Source organism: Manacus candei, unplaced genomic scaffold (genome assembly GCF_025592945.1).
Source record: "Manacus candei isolate 608988 ecotype Guabito, Panama unplaced genomic scaffold, ASM2559294v1 h1tg000031l, whole genome shotgun sequence".
Taxonomy (NCBI): domain Eukaryota; kingdom Metazoa; phylum Chordata; class Aves; order Passeriformes; family Pipridae; genus Manacus; species Manacus candei.
This window is the reverse complement of record NW_026138079.1, coordinates 269,363-284,806: the sequence shown is the minus strand read 5'-3', so window position 1 is coordinate 284,806 and position 15,444 is coordinate 269,363. Positions and strand designations below refer to the sequence as shown.

Here is a 15,444-nt window from a genome sequence, read left to right as displayed (position 1 = left end):
TGGTGACATCCTGGGCAAACAATTCTGGATGGTGCTGCTTGTGCATGGGGGGGGTTTACTAGATTATCTCAAGAGGTCCCTTCCAAACACAACCATTCTGTGATCTCCAAAGACCCTCCTAAACACCCCAGTTCCCCATTGAGCTCCAATTGTCCAAGAGAGTTGATCTGCTTCCCCAGCCCTGCACGACAGCCCTGACCACACTGGGCAGCAGCACCTGCTACCTGCCCCTCCTTCCTCCCAGGTGTGGTGAGAAGACTTAGTTGGAGTGCCCTGCAGCTGGTCAGAACAACACCTGGTGGGAGTGCTGTGGCCACCACGGAGCAGAAGAGGACGACACAAGAGAGCAGCAAGATGGCTCAGGGCTAGGCAGAAAGGAGCCAGAGCACCAGCCTTAGAAAAGGAAGCGGGGTCCTGGGCTAGTGTGCCTCTCCCCACTGCATTGAGAACTGGGAGGGCAGAGATGGGCATCGAGGCCTTGCTATTTCACACTCTCCTCCCAGTTCCCCAGCAAGACAGGAGCCAAGGCACTACAGACATCTTCCATTCCCCAGAGATGGGGATGGATTAAGTGCAGCCCCACACCGGGGTCCTCAGCTGCATTGCCTCCCCTTCCCACAGACTCATCTCGAGGGCAGCACCAGAGTCCCTCACCCAGAGCCATCCCTTGCCTTCACAGCCCTGCTGCTGAGCTGTGTGCCCCTGCGCAGCCCGCAACGCTGGAAAGCAATTGAGCACTGCTGAGCAGCTCGGGCCTCCGTTCCCTGGCTGTCCTCCCCGCTCCAGCCAGCGCAGTCGCAGGCAGGGAGCTCATCTGGAGCCTGGCCCTGGCTGGGGTTCTGCTGCGCACATGTTACACTGTGGCTTTGGCAAACATCTGGCCCTGGGCTCCCTCCCCTCCGAGTGACGGCTCTTGGTGGGAGAGGAGGGGAGGCTGGCGCCAGTGTGGTCAGCGATCCCACGCACGGCTCCCCGCGCCTGAGTGCGTGCCAGGCGTCCTGCCCTCCCGGCCTGGCACAGCCGCTGACCAGCTAAAAGCCGGGGAGCGGCCACGCGGCTATTTCAGGAGCCGTCCCTGGCTCCCGGGCTGCGTCTCAGCCTCCAGCACGCTCGGGCCTCGGGGGAGGGAGCGGGGTCAGGGTTCGGCCCAGCGACAGTCCAGCACACGTGGCTGAGGCGAGGGTCAGAGCCCGCGGCTGCTGGAGCCCCCCGTCCCGGGAGCCCCTGCACAGCTGCCGGCACCGGCACCCCGTGCCGCTGGGTCCCCGCTGCCCCGGGCGTGGGCAGGGGGCTGGCTGGCAGCCCCACAGCCACAGTCTCCACGCTGCCTGTTCAACTGTTGCTGCCTCATCCCTGGAAGCGTTCAAGACTGAGTTGGACGAGGCTTGGAGCAACCTGGTTTACTGGAAGGACCCCCTGCCTATGGCCTATGGCAGGGGGTGGAACAAGATGGGCTTTAAGGTCTCTTCTGTGATTCTATGAAACACATCGGGCTGCCACAGCCACACACAGCCAGGAAGGGGAGCAGGGCCTGCCAATGGCCTCCAGCACTGCTCTGGGATGGGGTAAAGGCCTCAGTTTGGAGGATGAGGGGAAGTGGGCTAACCACAGACACTGTCAGGAAGGCAGGATGCAGGATGTGGAGGGTGAGGCTGGGCAAGAGGTGCAGGAGCCTGGGGACACACAGCGCCTTTCTGGGAGCCTGGAGGCCTCTGAGCGCAGGGGCAGACTAAGGCACAAAAGGAAAAGGAGCAAGGCTCACACCTGGGCACCCAGGTGTCCTGGCTGGGGAAATGGCAGCTGCAGCTACTAGGGCATAGGGAGCCCGTGCAGGGTGCTGAGCAGACTTGGAAGCTGGGAAGCAGAATAAGGCAGAGAATCCTGGAGCTGAGTGGGACTGGGAAGCTGGGCTCTGCAGGGAAGAGTGCTCACGGTGCAGGGCTTGAGTAGGGCAACCACAGTGTAGGGTAGAAGTGGCAGAAGGACCCCAAACCAAGGTGTGGGGCTGGGTTTCAGTCGTGCAGAGCTCAGGCAGGGAGTGCTCACAGAGAAGGTCTGTGGCTGGGCAAGACATGCAGGAGAGATAGGGCTGGGGTCAGCATGAGATGAAGCATGCCAGGCAGGGCAAGCCTGGGGACCAAGGCAGGGATGGGGTCCCAACAGCAGAAGGACGTGGAGCTGCTTGAACAAGTCCAGAGGAGGCCATGGAGAGGCTCCAAGGGCTGGAGCCCCTCTGCTCTGGAGCCAGGCTGGGAGAGCTGGGGGGGTTCACCTGGAGAAAAGAAGGCTCCAGGGAGACCTGAGAGCCCCTTCCAGGACCCAAAGGGGCTCCGGGAGAGCTGAAGAGGAACTTTGGACAAGGGACAGAACAAGGGGGAATGGCTTCACACTGACAGAGGGCAGGGTTAGATGGGATATTGGGAAGGAATTCTTCCCTGTGAGGGTGGGGAGGCCCTGGCACAGGTTGTCCAGAGAAGCTGTGGCTGCCCCATCCCCAGAAGTGTTCAAGGTTGGACAGGGCTTGGAGCAACCTGGTCCAGTGGAAGGTCTCCCTGCCCATGGCAGGGGGTGGAATGAGATAAGCTTTAAGGTTCCTCCCAGTCCAAATCAGTCTGTGAATCCGTAGGGAGCAAGGAGAGGCTGGCATGTCCCAAGGGCTGTGCAGGTCAGGGAGAGCACAGCCAGTGAGAGCTGCCCTGGGGTACAGCAGCAAAGGTCCTGGGGAAGAAGGCAACTGCAGCTGGCACTGACCAAGGGGTGTGGGGAGAACAGGAGGGAGCAGAGACTGGGGGGCCCATGCTGGTGGCTGGGGCTCTGTGAGGGGGACACGGGGACTGGCCCTTTGGAGGGCAGCATGCACCAGCGTGGGGCTATGGGTGCACGTGGAGGAGGGAGCTGTGTGAGCAAGGGCGGTGGGAGGAAGGAGTTCTGAGGGGCCTGGAGCTGAAGCAGAGGTAAGGGAAAAGGGGCAGCTGTGAGGGGGCTGGGGATTGCGTGGAGGAAGGAGAGAGCTGTGCGAGGGGGCTGGGAGGAGGAGCAGAGCATGGGGGGAGAGGAGCGCAAGGGGCTGGGGCCTCTCAGCTGCAGTGGAAAAGCTGCTGCAGCTCCAGGGGAAATGCTACTTGAATTAATCATGGCGCTGGCTGCTGTGCCAAGCCCAGGAGGAGGCTGCTGGCAGCGCAAGGAAATAACTTTCACAGGAATTTGGAACAAATGCAGCTCTTCTGGCCGTAACAACAGCACTCACCTCCCCCCACAACCTCCCCATGTACCAGCATCTCCCCCATGTCCACACTCCTGCGTACCTCCAGACTCTCCCACATGGCAGCCCACTCCCCAGGACCATGATGCTCTCCCTCCCCTTGCTTCACTCCCCAGCACACTCACAGGCATCTCCCCATTTCGCCTCGGAAAGCTTGCCTTGCTTCTGAGGAGGGGGAGGCCTGTTCTATGTCGTGCAAAGGTCTGAAAATAGGTTGATGTTAAATCCCTTGACTCAAGAACACAAACGTAGGCAGCAATGCCCCCTCTCCTTGGCAGCAGTTGGTGAGCATGAGTCCTCGTGCTGCTTCAGTCCCCATGCACAGCTATGCCTCGTGTCCCCTCACAGCTGCCACTTCAGCAGCACAACCGAGGCATCAGGATTAGCCCTCCACACGTTCTCTTTCGGTAATACAGTGTATGTGGCCTGGTGTAGCCTACAGCTCTTCACCCACGTCTTCCTCCCAGGGGCACAGCCCACAGGGCTGTCCCAGTGCAGTGCACGCATGTCCCACAAATGTCCCATGGAATCACAAATCAGACCCCAAAACTCATCAGACTTATCCTCAAAACTGCAGAGACTCTACGTTTGGGTGCATTGCTGGTCAGCGTTTCATTTTGGATGTCCCCCAACAATTGTGTGTATGGATGCTCTGGTTCCATAATCATCAATATTGGATCTATGCAAGATTCAATTAACCACCATCTCATGTCATTCAGGTTTTTGTCCAGTCAGCCCATGCTCACTACATGGGGTTCACGGCTCTCTGTCAGAGCACAGACAATGCTTGATTTAGCATGAAAAGTCAGAAAGTCCCAGAAAAACAGTATCTGACCATGCATGCAGCATGCTGGTACAAGTCAAATGTTTAAAACAAATTTAAGCCAGCAGGGTGAATTTATACCAGAGCAGTGCTTCCTATCATGGAACCACAGCACTAGAACGTGGTCCAGTGTGCCCTAAAGCTTCTGCATCATCAGCTGATGGCCACAGAGAGGAACAAGGAAGCTAGCCAGTGACTGTCTCCTGCTCCATTTTCTGCTGATTGTATGTTCACTGGTTACATGGGTTCTGTCTCCACTGGTGTTTCTCTCTCATCTCAGACTTGAACTGAGAGTTTGCCATTTTCTTTGCTTCATGCTCATGCAGAGTCTGCTACTGTGGGACTTGGCCCATGATAAACACAAGTGACAGAGGAGATGTTATGAGTTCCTTTTCTTTCTCCAGAGCTCAGGCCAGCAACCTGCTCTGCTCATCCCTGTTTGTACCCCAGGTACAAAGACTGACCTGGCAAAGACGGGAAGCAGGAGACCTGCAAACACTCTTCAGGTCTCTCCTGGTCACTCACAGGGACTCCTCTGTTCCCCACTGTTTGTCCTACCCACAGAGAGCAGATATAACTGTCTGAAAACAGACCTCATCCTCCCAGGGTCTTCTGCTTAGAAACATGACAGTCCGATGGAGAACCAAACCCACCGAGTTCTGTGCTGACCTGAGTGACTGTCCTGTGTCCTGCATGTCATCTGGCAGGGCCAAAGCTCTCATGACCATTGTGTGGGTATGGCCCAAACCCAGACCTTGACAGAGACCCTTTACCATCCCAAGTCTGGGTGAGCCCTGATGCCTGGAAGCCATGGACAGACGGAGTCAGGCAGGAGCAATGGCACACAGGGGCTGTGGGGCAGCACACCTGACATGGGTAATCCTGTGGAACACTGGCCACTGTGGGCCCTGGCAGCACCTCTAAAGCCCTCCTGTTCATGACAAAAGGGGTGGTCATGCTGGGCAGCTGTGCTCCGAGCTCAGGGCTCCCTGCCCTGGCTCTGTCCAGCTCCCAGATCTGGCTGGCTCCTGCTGCATCCCCGGCCGAGCCATCAGCCTGGCCAGCCTCCTTTCCCATCCTCTCACATTTCCCGGCTCAGAGGAAGCAGCAGCAGATGTGTGAGCTGTTTGCTTTGTGCCGAGGCCACGCGGGAGTTACCTGCACTCAGCCCAGACGCGCCGTTTCCAAACGAAACACAAGGACTGAGCCAAGACCATCAAAATTTGGCCAAAGCCTCTGTCGCTACTGACCGCCGGGTCAGCCCCGTGCCCTGTGCAGCATGGAACCGGGCTGGACCCTTCAAGGGCCAGGCAGCCACATGCTGGACCCGCTTCTGGATGCGTCCCCACGGCCTCGCACACCCTGGCTCATCCGCAGGGTCCGCTCTCCCTCCGGCTCAGCCCCGCACTCGCAGTCAGGAGCCCAGCCGCCATCTCCGATTGCATTTCCAGAGCGCCTTCCCACATGGCGAGCGGCACTGAGCGGGAAGGCACGGACAAGGAGAGAGGAGGGCCTCCCTTTGGGGGCTGTGCAGCCCAGACGTCCCCGCACACGCCTGAGGCCACCATGCTCACCCAGGGACATGCAGCTCCCCTGCTCCAACCCTGTTCCTGAACCCATTCCTGACCCCGTCCCCATTTCTGTCCCCAGCCCTGCCCCATCCCCACCCACCCCAGAATGGGACAATGTGTAGTGCGACCCTGCATAGACCAAACCTAAATCTCCTCTGACCCAAATCTTCCTCCTCATCTCCAACTCACTTCTTCTGCCCAGACTTCCCCCTAATCCCACCTTGACCCATCCCCAAACCCCCCAGATCTGCCCTATCCTACGCTTGCCCCTGCCCCACATCCCTTCTCTTCTACATTCCTCCTTTCCCTCACACTCCTACCCCATCCCCTGCATTCAGCCCCCGACAAGCCCCTCTCTAGTGTTCCCACCCCACTCACAGTCACATGCATTCACACACCCACCACAGCCCACCCTCCCCAGCCCCCACTCACCCCCCCCATGCCACTGCCATGCATCCACAGAACACCCATAGACAGTTCTTTCTTGCCAGCTCCAAATCCTTCTCCAGGCCCATCTAGAGACCCCTTTCCCAGGCCAGGTCACAGGACCTCCTCCTGCCTTGTCTCATGGGCCCCAGGATTCCTCCTCCTCCTGGCACCGTGGGCACCTCTCACCACCTGGCTCCAGAGCTCCTTATGGCCCCAGCCAGACATCCTTATGTCCCAAGGCTTCAGCAAAGAAGCGTCCTCAATGTCACTGATGCTTGTCCCAATGGACAGCCTGGACACCGCTGTGGTCAGGAGTGCCTCACTGCACCCCTGCACCAGCTCTCCACTGTCCCCAGTCCTGATGGCGGGTGGCATCACCTGTCCCCAGGAACCAGGGCTCCAGGGCTTGAGCTGTGACAGAAACACCAAATGCAGGGAACACAGAACACACAGAATCCAAATGGCACTGCTGGCTCATTGTGGGGTCACGGAGCTTTCGGAGGGGCAGCAGCTGCGACCTCTTGCAGCATAAAGGCTGGCGCAGCAGCACGTGCCTCAGTTCATTAGCATAATTAATACTAATGCTCACAACCAGCCCCAGTAACACCGATGAACTTGGGCTAATGACCTCGCAGGGGAGGGGGAGTGGGGGAGAGGGAAGTTCGCAGCCTGGTTACAGGCAGCTTCCCAGAGGTGGTTCCTGAGCTCTATTGTGAGTGCCCTGGCTGCAAGGCAGCTCCACACTGGTGCAAGCAAGGCCTGGCACAGCAGAAGCCACCTCAACTGAGGCCCACAGCGTGCTCTGTACAATGGACAGCCTCGCAGTGTGCCCAGTGTCAGTGGCATTGCCCACGACTCGCACGCAGAAAGGGCGTGACACCGCTTGGCCCCATTCCAGACTCACATCGAGAGCAGGAATCTCCGCTCCAGCATTCCTGCTGCAAACACTGCCCGTCAAAGCCATGGCATCTGCACTGAACACCCCGCAGAGCACCCCAAGCCACTCACAGCCCTGGCCATGCCCTCCCCAAGACTGTACCTACCTGCAAGAAGCAGGTCCCAACAGGGGTGTTCTCCTTCAGGGATACATTGTAAAAGTTACTCCTGAACACCGGCTCGTTGTCATTGACGTCCTGCAAGGCCACGTGCACCACAGCTGAGGAAGAGAGGGCAGGAGTTCCCCGGTCTGTGGCCAGCACAGTCAGCTGAGGCTGAGGGTCCTTCTCGTAATCCAGTGGGGCAGCGGTGGTGATAATGCCAGTGGCAGGGTCGATGGCAAACCAGCTGGAGTGGGTGTCGTGGCCATGCACGATACTGTACCGCACCTCCCCGTTGGGACCCTGGTCCTTGTCACGAGCCGTCACCTGCAGGACAAAGCTGCCTGGGTACACCACCTCGGGGATGCTCTGCTTGTACTCCTGCTGGTCAAAGAGTGGGGGGTTGTCATTGACATCCATCACCTGCAACACAAAGGCCGATTCTGCCCGGAGTGGGGGTGTTCCTGAGTCAGTAGCTGTCACCCGCAGATCATAGGAGTCTCTTTCTTCCCGATCCAGAAGTTGGTCCACACAGATCAGATAGATGATGTTATCCTTAGTAGTGAGGGCAAACTTGCCATCCCCTCCCTCCAGTGTAACATTGACATTGGAGTACTCTCCATAGTCTGGGTCAGAAACAGAGATGCGAGCCACATACTGTCCAGGCTGGGCTCCCTCGGAGATCTGTGGGGAGCCATCCTCACTCAGGAAGATGATAGTCATGGTGGGCTGGTTGTCATTGTAGTCACGCACATGAATAGTGACAAAGGCTGTGGTGACCTCAGGATGGACAGCCTTATCCCTTGCCTGCACCACCAGCTCATGCACCTTCCTCACTTCATAGTCCAGACCCTTGTTGAGCTTGATGACTCCAGTCCGGGCATCAATGGTGAAGTACTGGTCAGGATCACTCTGCCGCCGGTTGATCTCATAAATCACATCCCCATTGTCACCTTCGTCTGCGTCAGAGGCAAAGACTTGCAGGATGCTGCTGCCAGGTTTCAGATTCTCTGAGATCAGTGTATGATAGCGGCTCTGGTTGAAGCTGGGAGCATTGTCATTGATGTCCTGGATGGACACATCCAGCGTCATCTGGGTGCTGCGGGGAGGAGAACCACCATCATAGGCTTCCAACAGCAGCGAGTACGATGAACGATTCTCCCGGTCCAGAACATTGCTGACCACCAGGTCCAAATACAGGACCCCGTTGGGTCCTCGACGTGTTTCCAGGCGGAAGGCCTGCCCCACGTTCCCTCCCTTAATCACATAGCCTTGTGTGTTCAGGAGGCCACTGTCAGCATCAAAGGCCGGGTCCAAGGGAAACCTACTGCCAGTGGGTGTGTGCTCTGGAATCTGGAGGGTGCTCTGCTGTTTGGGAAAGGCTGGAGCGTGGTCATTGATGTCATTCACTTGGATGTTCACTTCTACTGTGACGCCCTCCGGGGTGACAGCAATGAAGCTGTAGTGGTCCCGAGTCTCACGGTCCAGGACACGAGCTGTTTTGATGATCCCCGTGTTCTCATCTATCCCCAAGTCAGTGGAGACACCGCTGCCCTCCTGTGCCGAGATGAAATACATGTAGGCACTAGTTCCAGGGGGCAGGCCAGCACTGATGTCCCCAATGATGGTGCCAGCTGGCTGTTCTTCATCTATTTGTAGATCCAGGGTGCCTAGGACAGCAGAGCCCATCCCTGCTCTCAGGCCCCCAAGAATGAGCAGCTCCAGCAGAAGCATGGCTGACCCTTTCATCTGCTCCATGGCTGGCAACCGGCAGAGCAGAGGGTGTCTTGATCTCCTTTGCAGTATTTGCTTTAATCCTGCATGGAATGCAGACCAGAGGATACTGATTAAGAGGGAGCAAAGGAAGGACAGAGAAAAATGCCTTGAGAGGAAAGGCCTGCCAAGTACCTGCTGCCCAATCACTGTGTATCACCTGTCTCTCACAAGGAGCAAATGTGACAACATGTCAGAGGGTGCCCAGAACGGAGGCCGGGGACAGCACATGGAGTCAGCCCAGCAGGTCACACCTGACAGCACATCGAGGTGAGCAGCTCATACCCCATCACCTACACCCTAAACTGCCCCTCCCAACCACCACCCGGCTGGCAACACTGGCACCAGCTGCCCCAGAGCAGTGTGCTCCTGTGCCTTTAACAGCTGAACGCTTCCTGTGAGGCTCAGAGCCTGTCTGCAAGGGGACAGAAGTTTTTAGACAAACAGCAGCCTTGCACCTCTCCACCCTGAGAAAAGCTGGTCTCAAATCGTGAGAGAGCTCAGCAAGTGACCAGTTGAGACTCTAGCTCTCGTCCCCCACTCCCCGCCCCCCCTCCCCAGCAACGTGCCTTTCGGGACCACAGGGATATAGGTGCCAAAAACCCATGAAGTGGAAATCTGGTGTCCCTGGGAGGGAGCACAGAGAGGGAGTGGGCTTCCATCCAGTGAACAATAAATCAAAACGGCTGTATTGCAAAGGATGTGCCCACAGCTGGGAATGCCCGGGATAAAATCAGACCATGCCCATTGTTTGGGCTGGCACCGAGATCTGTGGGTGCCCCAAGCTGGTACCATGGAGGGTGGTGGCAGTGCAGTAGGAACGCAGCGACTCCCTCTGAGCTGCCGGTTGCTCGGGTTCCTTCCCGTCCCACACCCTCTGCTGCTCACTCCCCTCCTTTGTCTCCTTCTCGCTGCTCCTTGCTGGCTCCGGCTCCTTCCCTCCCTTTCCCCCGTAGCTGCATTTCGCTGCAGCAATGGGGGAGGGACGCGCAGCCAGCCACAGCTCCTGCAGCACCGCAGCCGGACACGGCGGACGCGCTCCCCGTGTCCACGGGCTGCCAGCCCCCTGCTCTGCCCACCCCGCTGAGAACAGCCAGGGGAACCCAGCGGCCGAGGAGCTGGAGAGGAGCACCAGCCTCAGCACTCGCTCAGCCCCGGTGAACGAGGCTCCGTGGTCTGCGGGGATGGCGGCAGCATGAGCTCACACTTGGACTCTCTTGAAAGCGTTTGCTGCTGGTCCCATAACCACACTCAGGAGCCGCTCATGTCAGATGAAGGAGCAGGAACCTCCCTGTTTTGGGGGACGGAGGTGGCTGACATTGTTTAGTTTGGGAACTAAGAATGTCAGCCCTTGACCAAAGAACCCACGGTGGTGTTAACCCTTTCTAGGGAACAATAGGATGGTTATTCCTGGGTCCCCTTTCCCACCTTGGATCAGCTGTATAGATTGGTTTTGCCTGTAGAATTCCAGGTTACTGATAGAAACAGAAACATTAAAAAGTATTTTCTACGCATAAAGAAGTGTTTACTTCAGTGGGCATCTGGTGTCTGAGGTCTATCCACACATTCTGAGGTAAATCCACATGCTTCCCTTGCACCCAGCAAGTGAGAACCCTTGCACTGTTCCAAGAGCAGAAGTCAAAAGAAGATACTTTTGTCCCTTTGGGCTCTGAGTTGGGAATCTGCACCAATTCAGTGGTCCTAGACAGGTCTGTCTCTCTGTTGGAGCCAGTTCTAATTCCCCAGCTGGAGGGGTAACTGCCCACCCCAGAACATGCAGTGCTAGAGCATGGAGTCCCAGGTAGCTTCTGTGATGAAACTGCACCATCCCAGTGGTGCCCAGCTGCTTAGGTCATGGGAAGGGATGGGGCAGAGGGTTTAAAGTCTTGGCAGGAGCTTAGACACAAAGAACAAAAAAATAAAAATGAGAGTGGAAAAGCAGGTAGAGGGCCAAGGTTCCCTGGGGCAAACTCAGTGGCTGAGGACAGGATGGAGCTGAAAGATCTTGCGTAGTGCCCGGAACAGATCAGGCCACAGATATGGGGAAAAGCCCAACTGGTTTGATTAGTAATGCAGCTCTTGAGAAGCCAGTGAGGCTTTGTAAGCTGCTGGCAGGGAGGAGAGAAACTCGAAAAGTGAATCTGGGGAGTGTGAAGACCGTCTGAGAGCACTGGGACAAGCAGGGAACAAAAATTAGGGTCCCTGGGTTGGGGAACTGGTGATGAAAGCCTGTGTAAAATTCTCCATTTCCATCCTCCCTGGATGCAATTGGGTAGTTTCAGAGCCTGTATTTTGGCAAGAGGTGCAACTGCCCAGCTGCCAGGCTACAACAGTCCGGGGTAGCAGAAGCCCCCTGTTCTGATGAGGTCTGCAGGCTTGGGTCATAGGGAGACAACAGTGACCTCAGTGGATGCAGAGTCACCAAATCTGCACAGCTGCTTCCAGTTAGCAGAGAGCTCAGCGCAGGGGCTGGCTTGGCCGGTCCCTGTAACGTGAGCCAGACTGCCCCACTCCCCCTCTCTCCCTCCCACTGCCGGGCACCAAGATCCCTTGTGAAAAACGGCAGCAGGAGCCTCTGAAGAAAACTGCCAGGATGAGAATCTCTCCACATAGGCGTTTGGGGTCCAGAGCCATGGTGAGGATGTTGACAGGAAAGGCAGCTAAAATGGAGCAAGCTGCAACATCCATAAGCACATCCAAGCTGACAGGCTGGGGCACCAGGAGAGCCCAGCCTAAACTTAGCAGATACGTCACATTTAGGAAGAAAAAAATATATGGAATTGCATTGGGACCACTGTGTCCACCTTTGCCTTCCAGTGGCACCTCACACCTCGTGTCAGCCATGAGAAAAGGGATGTGGGCCCACAGCAGCCCCAGCAGAGAAGATGGAAAGATGGCACCCACTGTGCACGCCACAAACAGATGTCAGAGTGCTTGCTGTGCAAAGGCCCCATCAAAGCTGCAGATGCTGCTGATGCCATACCCTAAGTCTCACATGAGAGGCCATGACTCATGTAATGATGTTTTTGAGACACCAGTCCAGATGAGGAAGGATTCAGAAGCCTATTTAATCTTTGCTGAGCACCAGTTACTGACCTGGAATATGCTTTCCTCCTCTACATTCACACAGATTCTCTCTCTAGTTTCAGATGATCTGCCCTCTGAACCATACACAGTTTAGACTTGCCTGCAGTGCACCCTTAGGCTAAAAACTCCCTTCCAGCCTGCACTTAGCCTGCTGCTACAGCCATCTCCATGCCTGCTGGCCCTCCTACCATTTCCCACCTGGGCCTTCAGGACCAGCACCCTTCTGCTCGCTCCCAGCCAGGCCACACAGCCCGGTGTCCCTCTGATATGGGCTCTGAGCAGTCACAGTGGCAGTGGCCATCCTCTCCCAAGGATGCAGTGACCCACCGCACCCTTGTGGATCCCATTTTTGTGCCACACTGGGGCTACTCACGGGGTCTCCTGTCTCTGAGAACGCTTCCTCCACAAAGGAAGCTCTAATGAAATTTCTTCACGCCGGAGCCAGTTCCCGCAGTCCCAGCCCCGGGACGCCCCCGCGCTGCACCGGGTCCTGCCAGGCTGTGCCCATCGCCGAGGCGCTGCGGGGCCTCGCCTGCTCCCTGCACACCGGTGCCCCCGGCTGTCGGGGCTCGCGCTCCCCCGGAGCTCCGGGGGCTACCCGGCCGCCGGGCCCAGCGCCTCTGCCGCTCCCTGTCCTTGTCTCCGGCGCTCCCGGGCGTCCCGCACCGGGCGGTCCCTGTGCCGGCGTTCAGCCAGCCCCGCTCCCCGCTCCGCTCGGGCCCGCAGCCCCCGCCCGGCGCCTCCGCGGCTCCGCCGAGCGCCGTCCCCGCGGCGGGTCTGCCCTGCGGCGGCACCGGGCCCGCCCCGTCCCGTCCCGTCCCGCCCGGCCGCTGCCAGCGCCGGGGCCGCGGGCGAGCCCGGTCCGGCCGCGGGTCCGCGGTGCTGCGCCGCCGTGGGCGCGCCCCCCCGGCACCCCCCTCCCGCCCCCCCGCTCCATTGTTTGCACGGCGGAGGCAGAACAAAGCGGCGGGTCCCGGTGCCGGACCGGACCCCCGGGCGGCGATGCCGCCGTGCGGGGCAGCGGGCGGGCGGCGAGCGCGGGCCGGTCCCCGGCGCTGGCACTTACACCGCGCGTCCCGCGTCGGCGGCGCTCACATCCCGCAGGGTCCGGCCCCGCCGCGACGTCCCGCAGCCGCCCCGCTGCTCCGGTGCCGAGGTCGCTCCGGTACCGCCGGCCGCTCCAGCGCCCCGGTACCACCCGGTGCCGCGGCCGCCCCGCTGCGGCGGTGGCCCCGCGGAGCGCTCGGCGGCGGGTCGGAGCTGGCTCGGCGCGGAGGCTCCTGCTGAAACCCGACCCAGCGCCGCCCTCAGCCCCCTGCTCCCCCCGCCACCCCCATCCCCGCCCCGCACCGGAGCGCGCCGGCGGAGCGCGGACCCGGGGCAGCCCCGGGCGGGCGGGGGTCCGGGGGGCGGGACGGTCTGGAGGGGCACCAAGGGGCCGGGAAGCGGGGCCGGCACGGAGAGGGGGAAGGGCTGCAACCGGGGTACAGAGGGATGGAAGGAAGCGATGGGCGCTGGGAGCCCGGGGAAATGGGAAGGGGCTGGCAGGAGCAGGAGGCGGCAGTGGAACGAGACCGGGCAGGGAGGGCTTGGCAGGGAATGGACGGAGGCCGTAGGTGACACTGGGGGCATGTGGGGACATGATGGCGGAGGCACGGGCCATTCTTTCCTCTCTGCTGCAGTTCCTTCTTCAGCACAGAACCCAGAGCCCAAGTACCTGTGACCTGCCAACCCCTTGATTGTCATCAGGACTCGTAGGGTCCAGGCTGGAAGGTGCTCACCACGTGTCTGTGCTACAGGGGACTGGGGCCGTGCCAGTCTATGCCAAGGGACAAGCCAAGACTCTGGTGAGTGACTGTCCACGCATCTCTACCAGTGACTGGCTCCTCAGCTTGGCTTGGCCACTCGGGCAGCTTTTCCCTGCTCCAGACAGGCCAGGTCTCAGCAATGTCCGTGTGTCTGTTGGAGCCACTCAGCACCCAGACCAGTAACTACTGCTGGACCTTCTTTGATTTCTTAGTGGAGAAACTGCCATTGACTACAGTTCATTACTAAGATCATCTGCTATAAAGGCCATGGCTCGATCTGCTCCATCAGTGACAATCAATTTAAAGAAAGAATAGGGACCACCAGACAAATTTCACAGAGAAGGAACCCTTCAGGATTTGTGTGTCTGCATCTCTTCCTGAACACCACATAGACTGAGCTGGATTTAGAAATAAAAAGTAGCTCTGGATTACTGCTACTGATCTAAAGGTACCCTAAAGAAGCCAAATCCTTTCGACCCTGAACAGCACATCTCACAATTCTTATCATAAATTCCCCAAGCTATAGTATATTCAGTTTATTTCCTCCTGCATCTATCTTGAAAAGGTCACAGGAAGGCAGAAAAAAAAGTTCAGAAGAGGGGAACGAGGATAATAAAGGTCCAGACTAGTTCAGTGCATGGAACAATTTAGTTTCCATTCTGGAAAGGAGAGAAATGACAGAAATGGGAAAGAGGACAATGCAGTCTGTGGAGGGTCTTTTTGTTCAGCTCTGTGGAGCCGATTTTGTCCATGTCTCTGTTTCTCTGGCAGACCTTTAATGACACTTCACATAGAGGGCAACAGCTCTCAATCCCCACGTGTCAGCAATAATGTGGCCAGCAGGATCAGGGCAGTAATTCTTCTTCTCTGCTGCACCTTGGAGAGACCCCACCTGGGGCACTGCACAGCTCTGGAGTCCTCAGTACAGGACAGACACCAAGCTGTTGGAGTGAGTCCAGAGAATGGCCACAAAGATGATCAGAGAGCTGGAGCATGCTGAAAGAGTTGGGGTCGTTCAGCCTGGAGAGAGGGCTTTGAGGAGACCTTAGAGCCCCTTCCAGTGCCTAAAGGGGGCTTATAAGAAAGATGGGGACAGACTCTTTAGCAAGGCCTGTAGTGATAGGACAAGAGGTGATGATTTGAAACTAAAACACGGTAAATTCAGAGTAGGTATAAGGAATAAATGTTTATGGTGAGGGTGGTGAAACACTCAAGGTCAGGTTGGCTGGATCTCTGAGTAACCTGATCTAGTTGAAGATGTCCCTGCTCATTGCAGGAGGGTTGGAGTAGGTGACCCTTAAAGGTCCCTTCCAACCTATCCCATGCTATGATTCTATTATTCAAACATTACACTCACCTTTAAGGAAGGCAGTGAGGAACTCAAAGAACCATCCGTTTGTCAAGGTCACCTCCATACCTGGAAAACTCATGGACCACACTGTCTCAGAATCCATCTCTGAACATATGAAGAACAAGGAGGCAATTAGGAATAGTCAGCATAGATTTAGCAAGCACAAATCATGCCTGAGCAGCTCAACTAACCAGCTGTATGGATGAAGGGAAAGCAGTAGATGCAAAGTGTCTTGACAGTGGCTCCCACAGAGTTTTAATTTATAGCCTGAGGATGTATGGGCTGAGAGAATGGAGCATTACG

At 57.7% G+C, this 15,444-nt stretch overlaps 1 protein-coding gene across 1 annotated transcript in view; it reads right to left on the bottom strand.

Moving 5' to 3' along the window:
- The window catches only part of DCHS1 (dachsous cadherin-related 1), a 47,988-nt gene extending 32,745 nt beyond the window's left edge, over positions 1–15,243 (bottom strand). The window contains exons 1-2 of the mRNA XM_051791304.1: positions 15,148–15,243; positions 7,129–8,939 (exon numbers count right to left, since the gene is read on the bottom strand). Of these exons, the coding sequence (XP_051647264.1) occupies positions 7,129–8,939; positions 15,148–15,220 (1,884 nt within the window). The 5' untranslated portion in view covers positions 15,221–15,243. The remainder of the gene's footprint in view (positions 1–7,128; positions 8,940–15,147) is intronic.
- Positions 15,244–15,444: the final 201 nt, after the last annotated feature.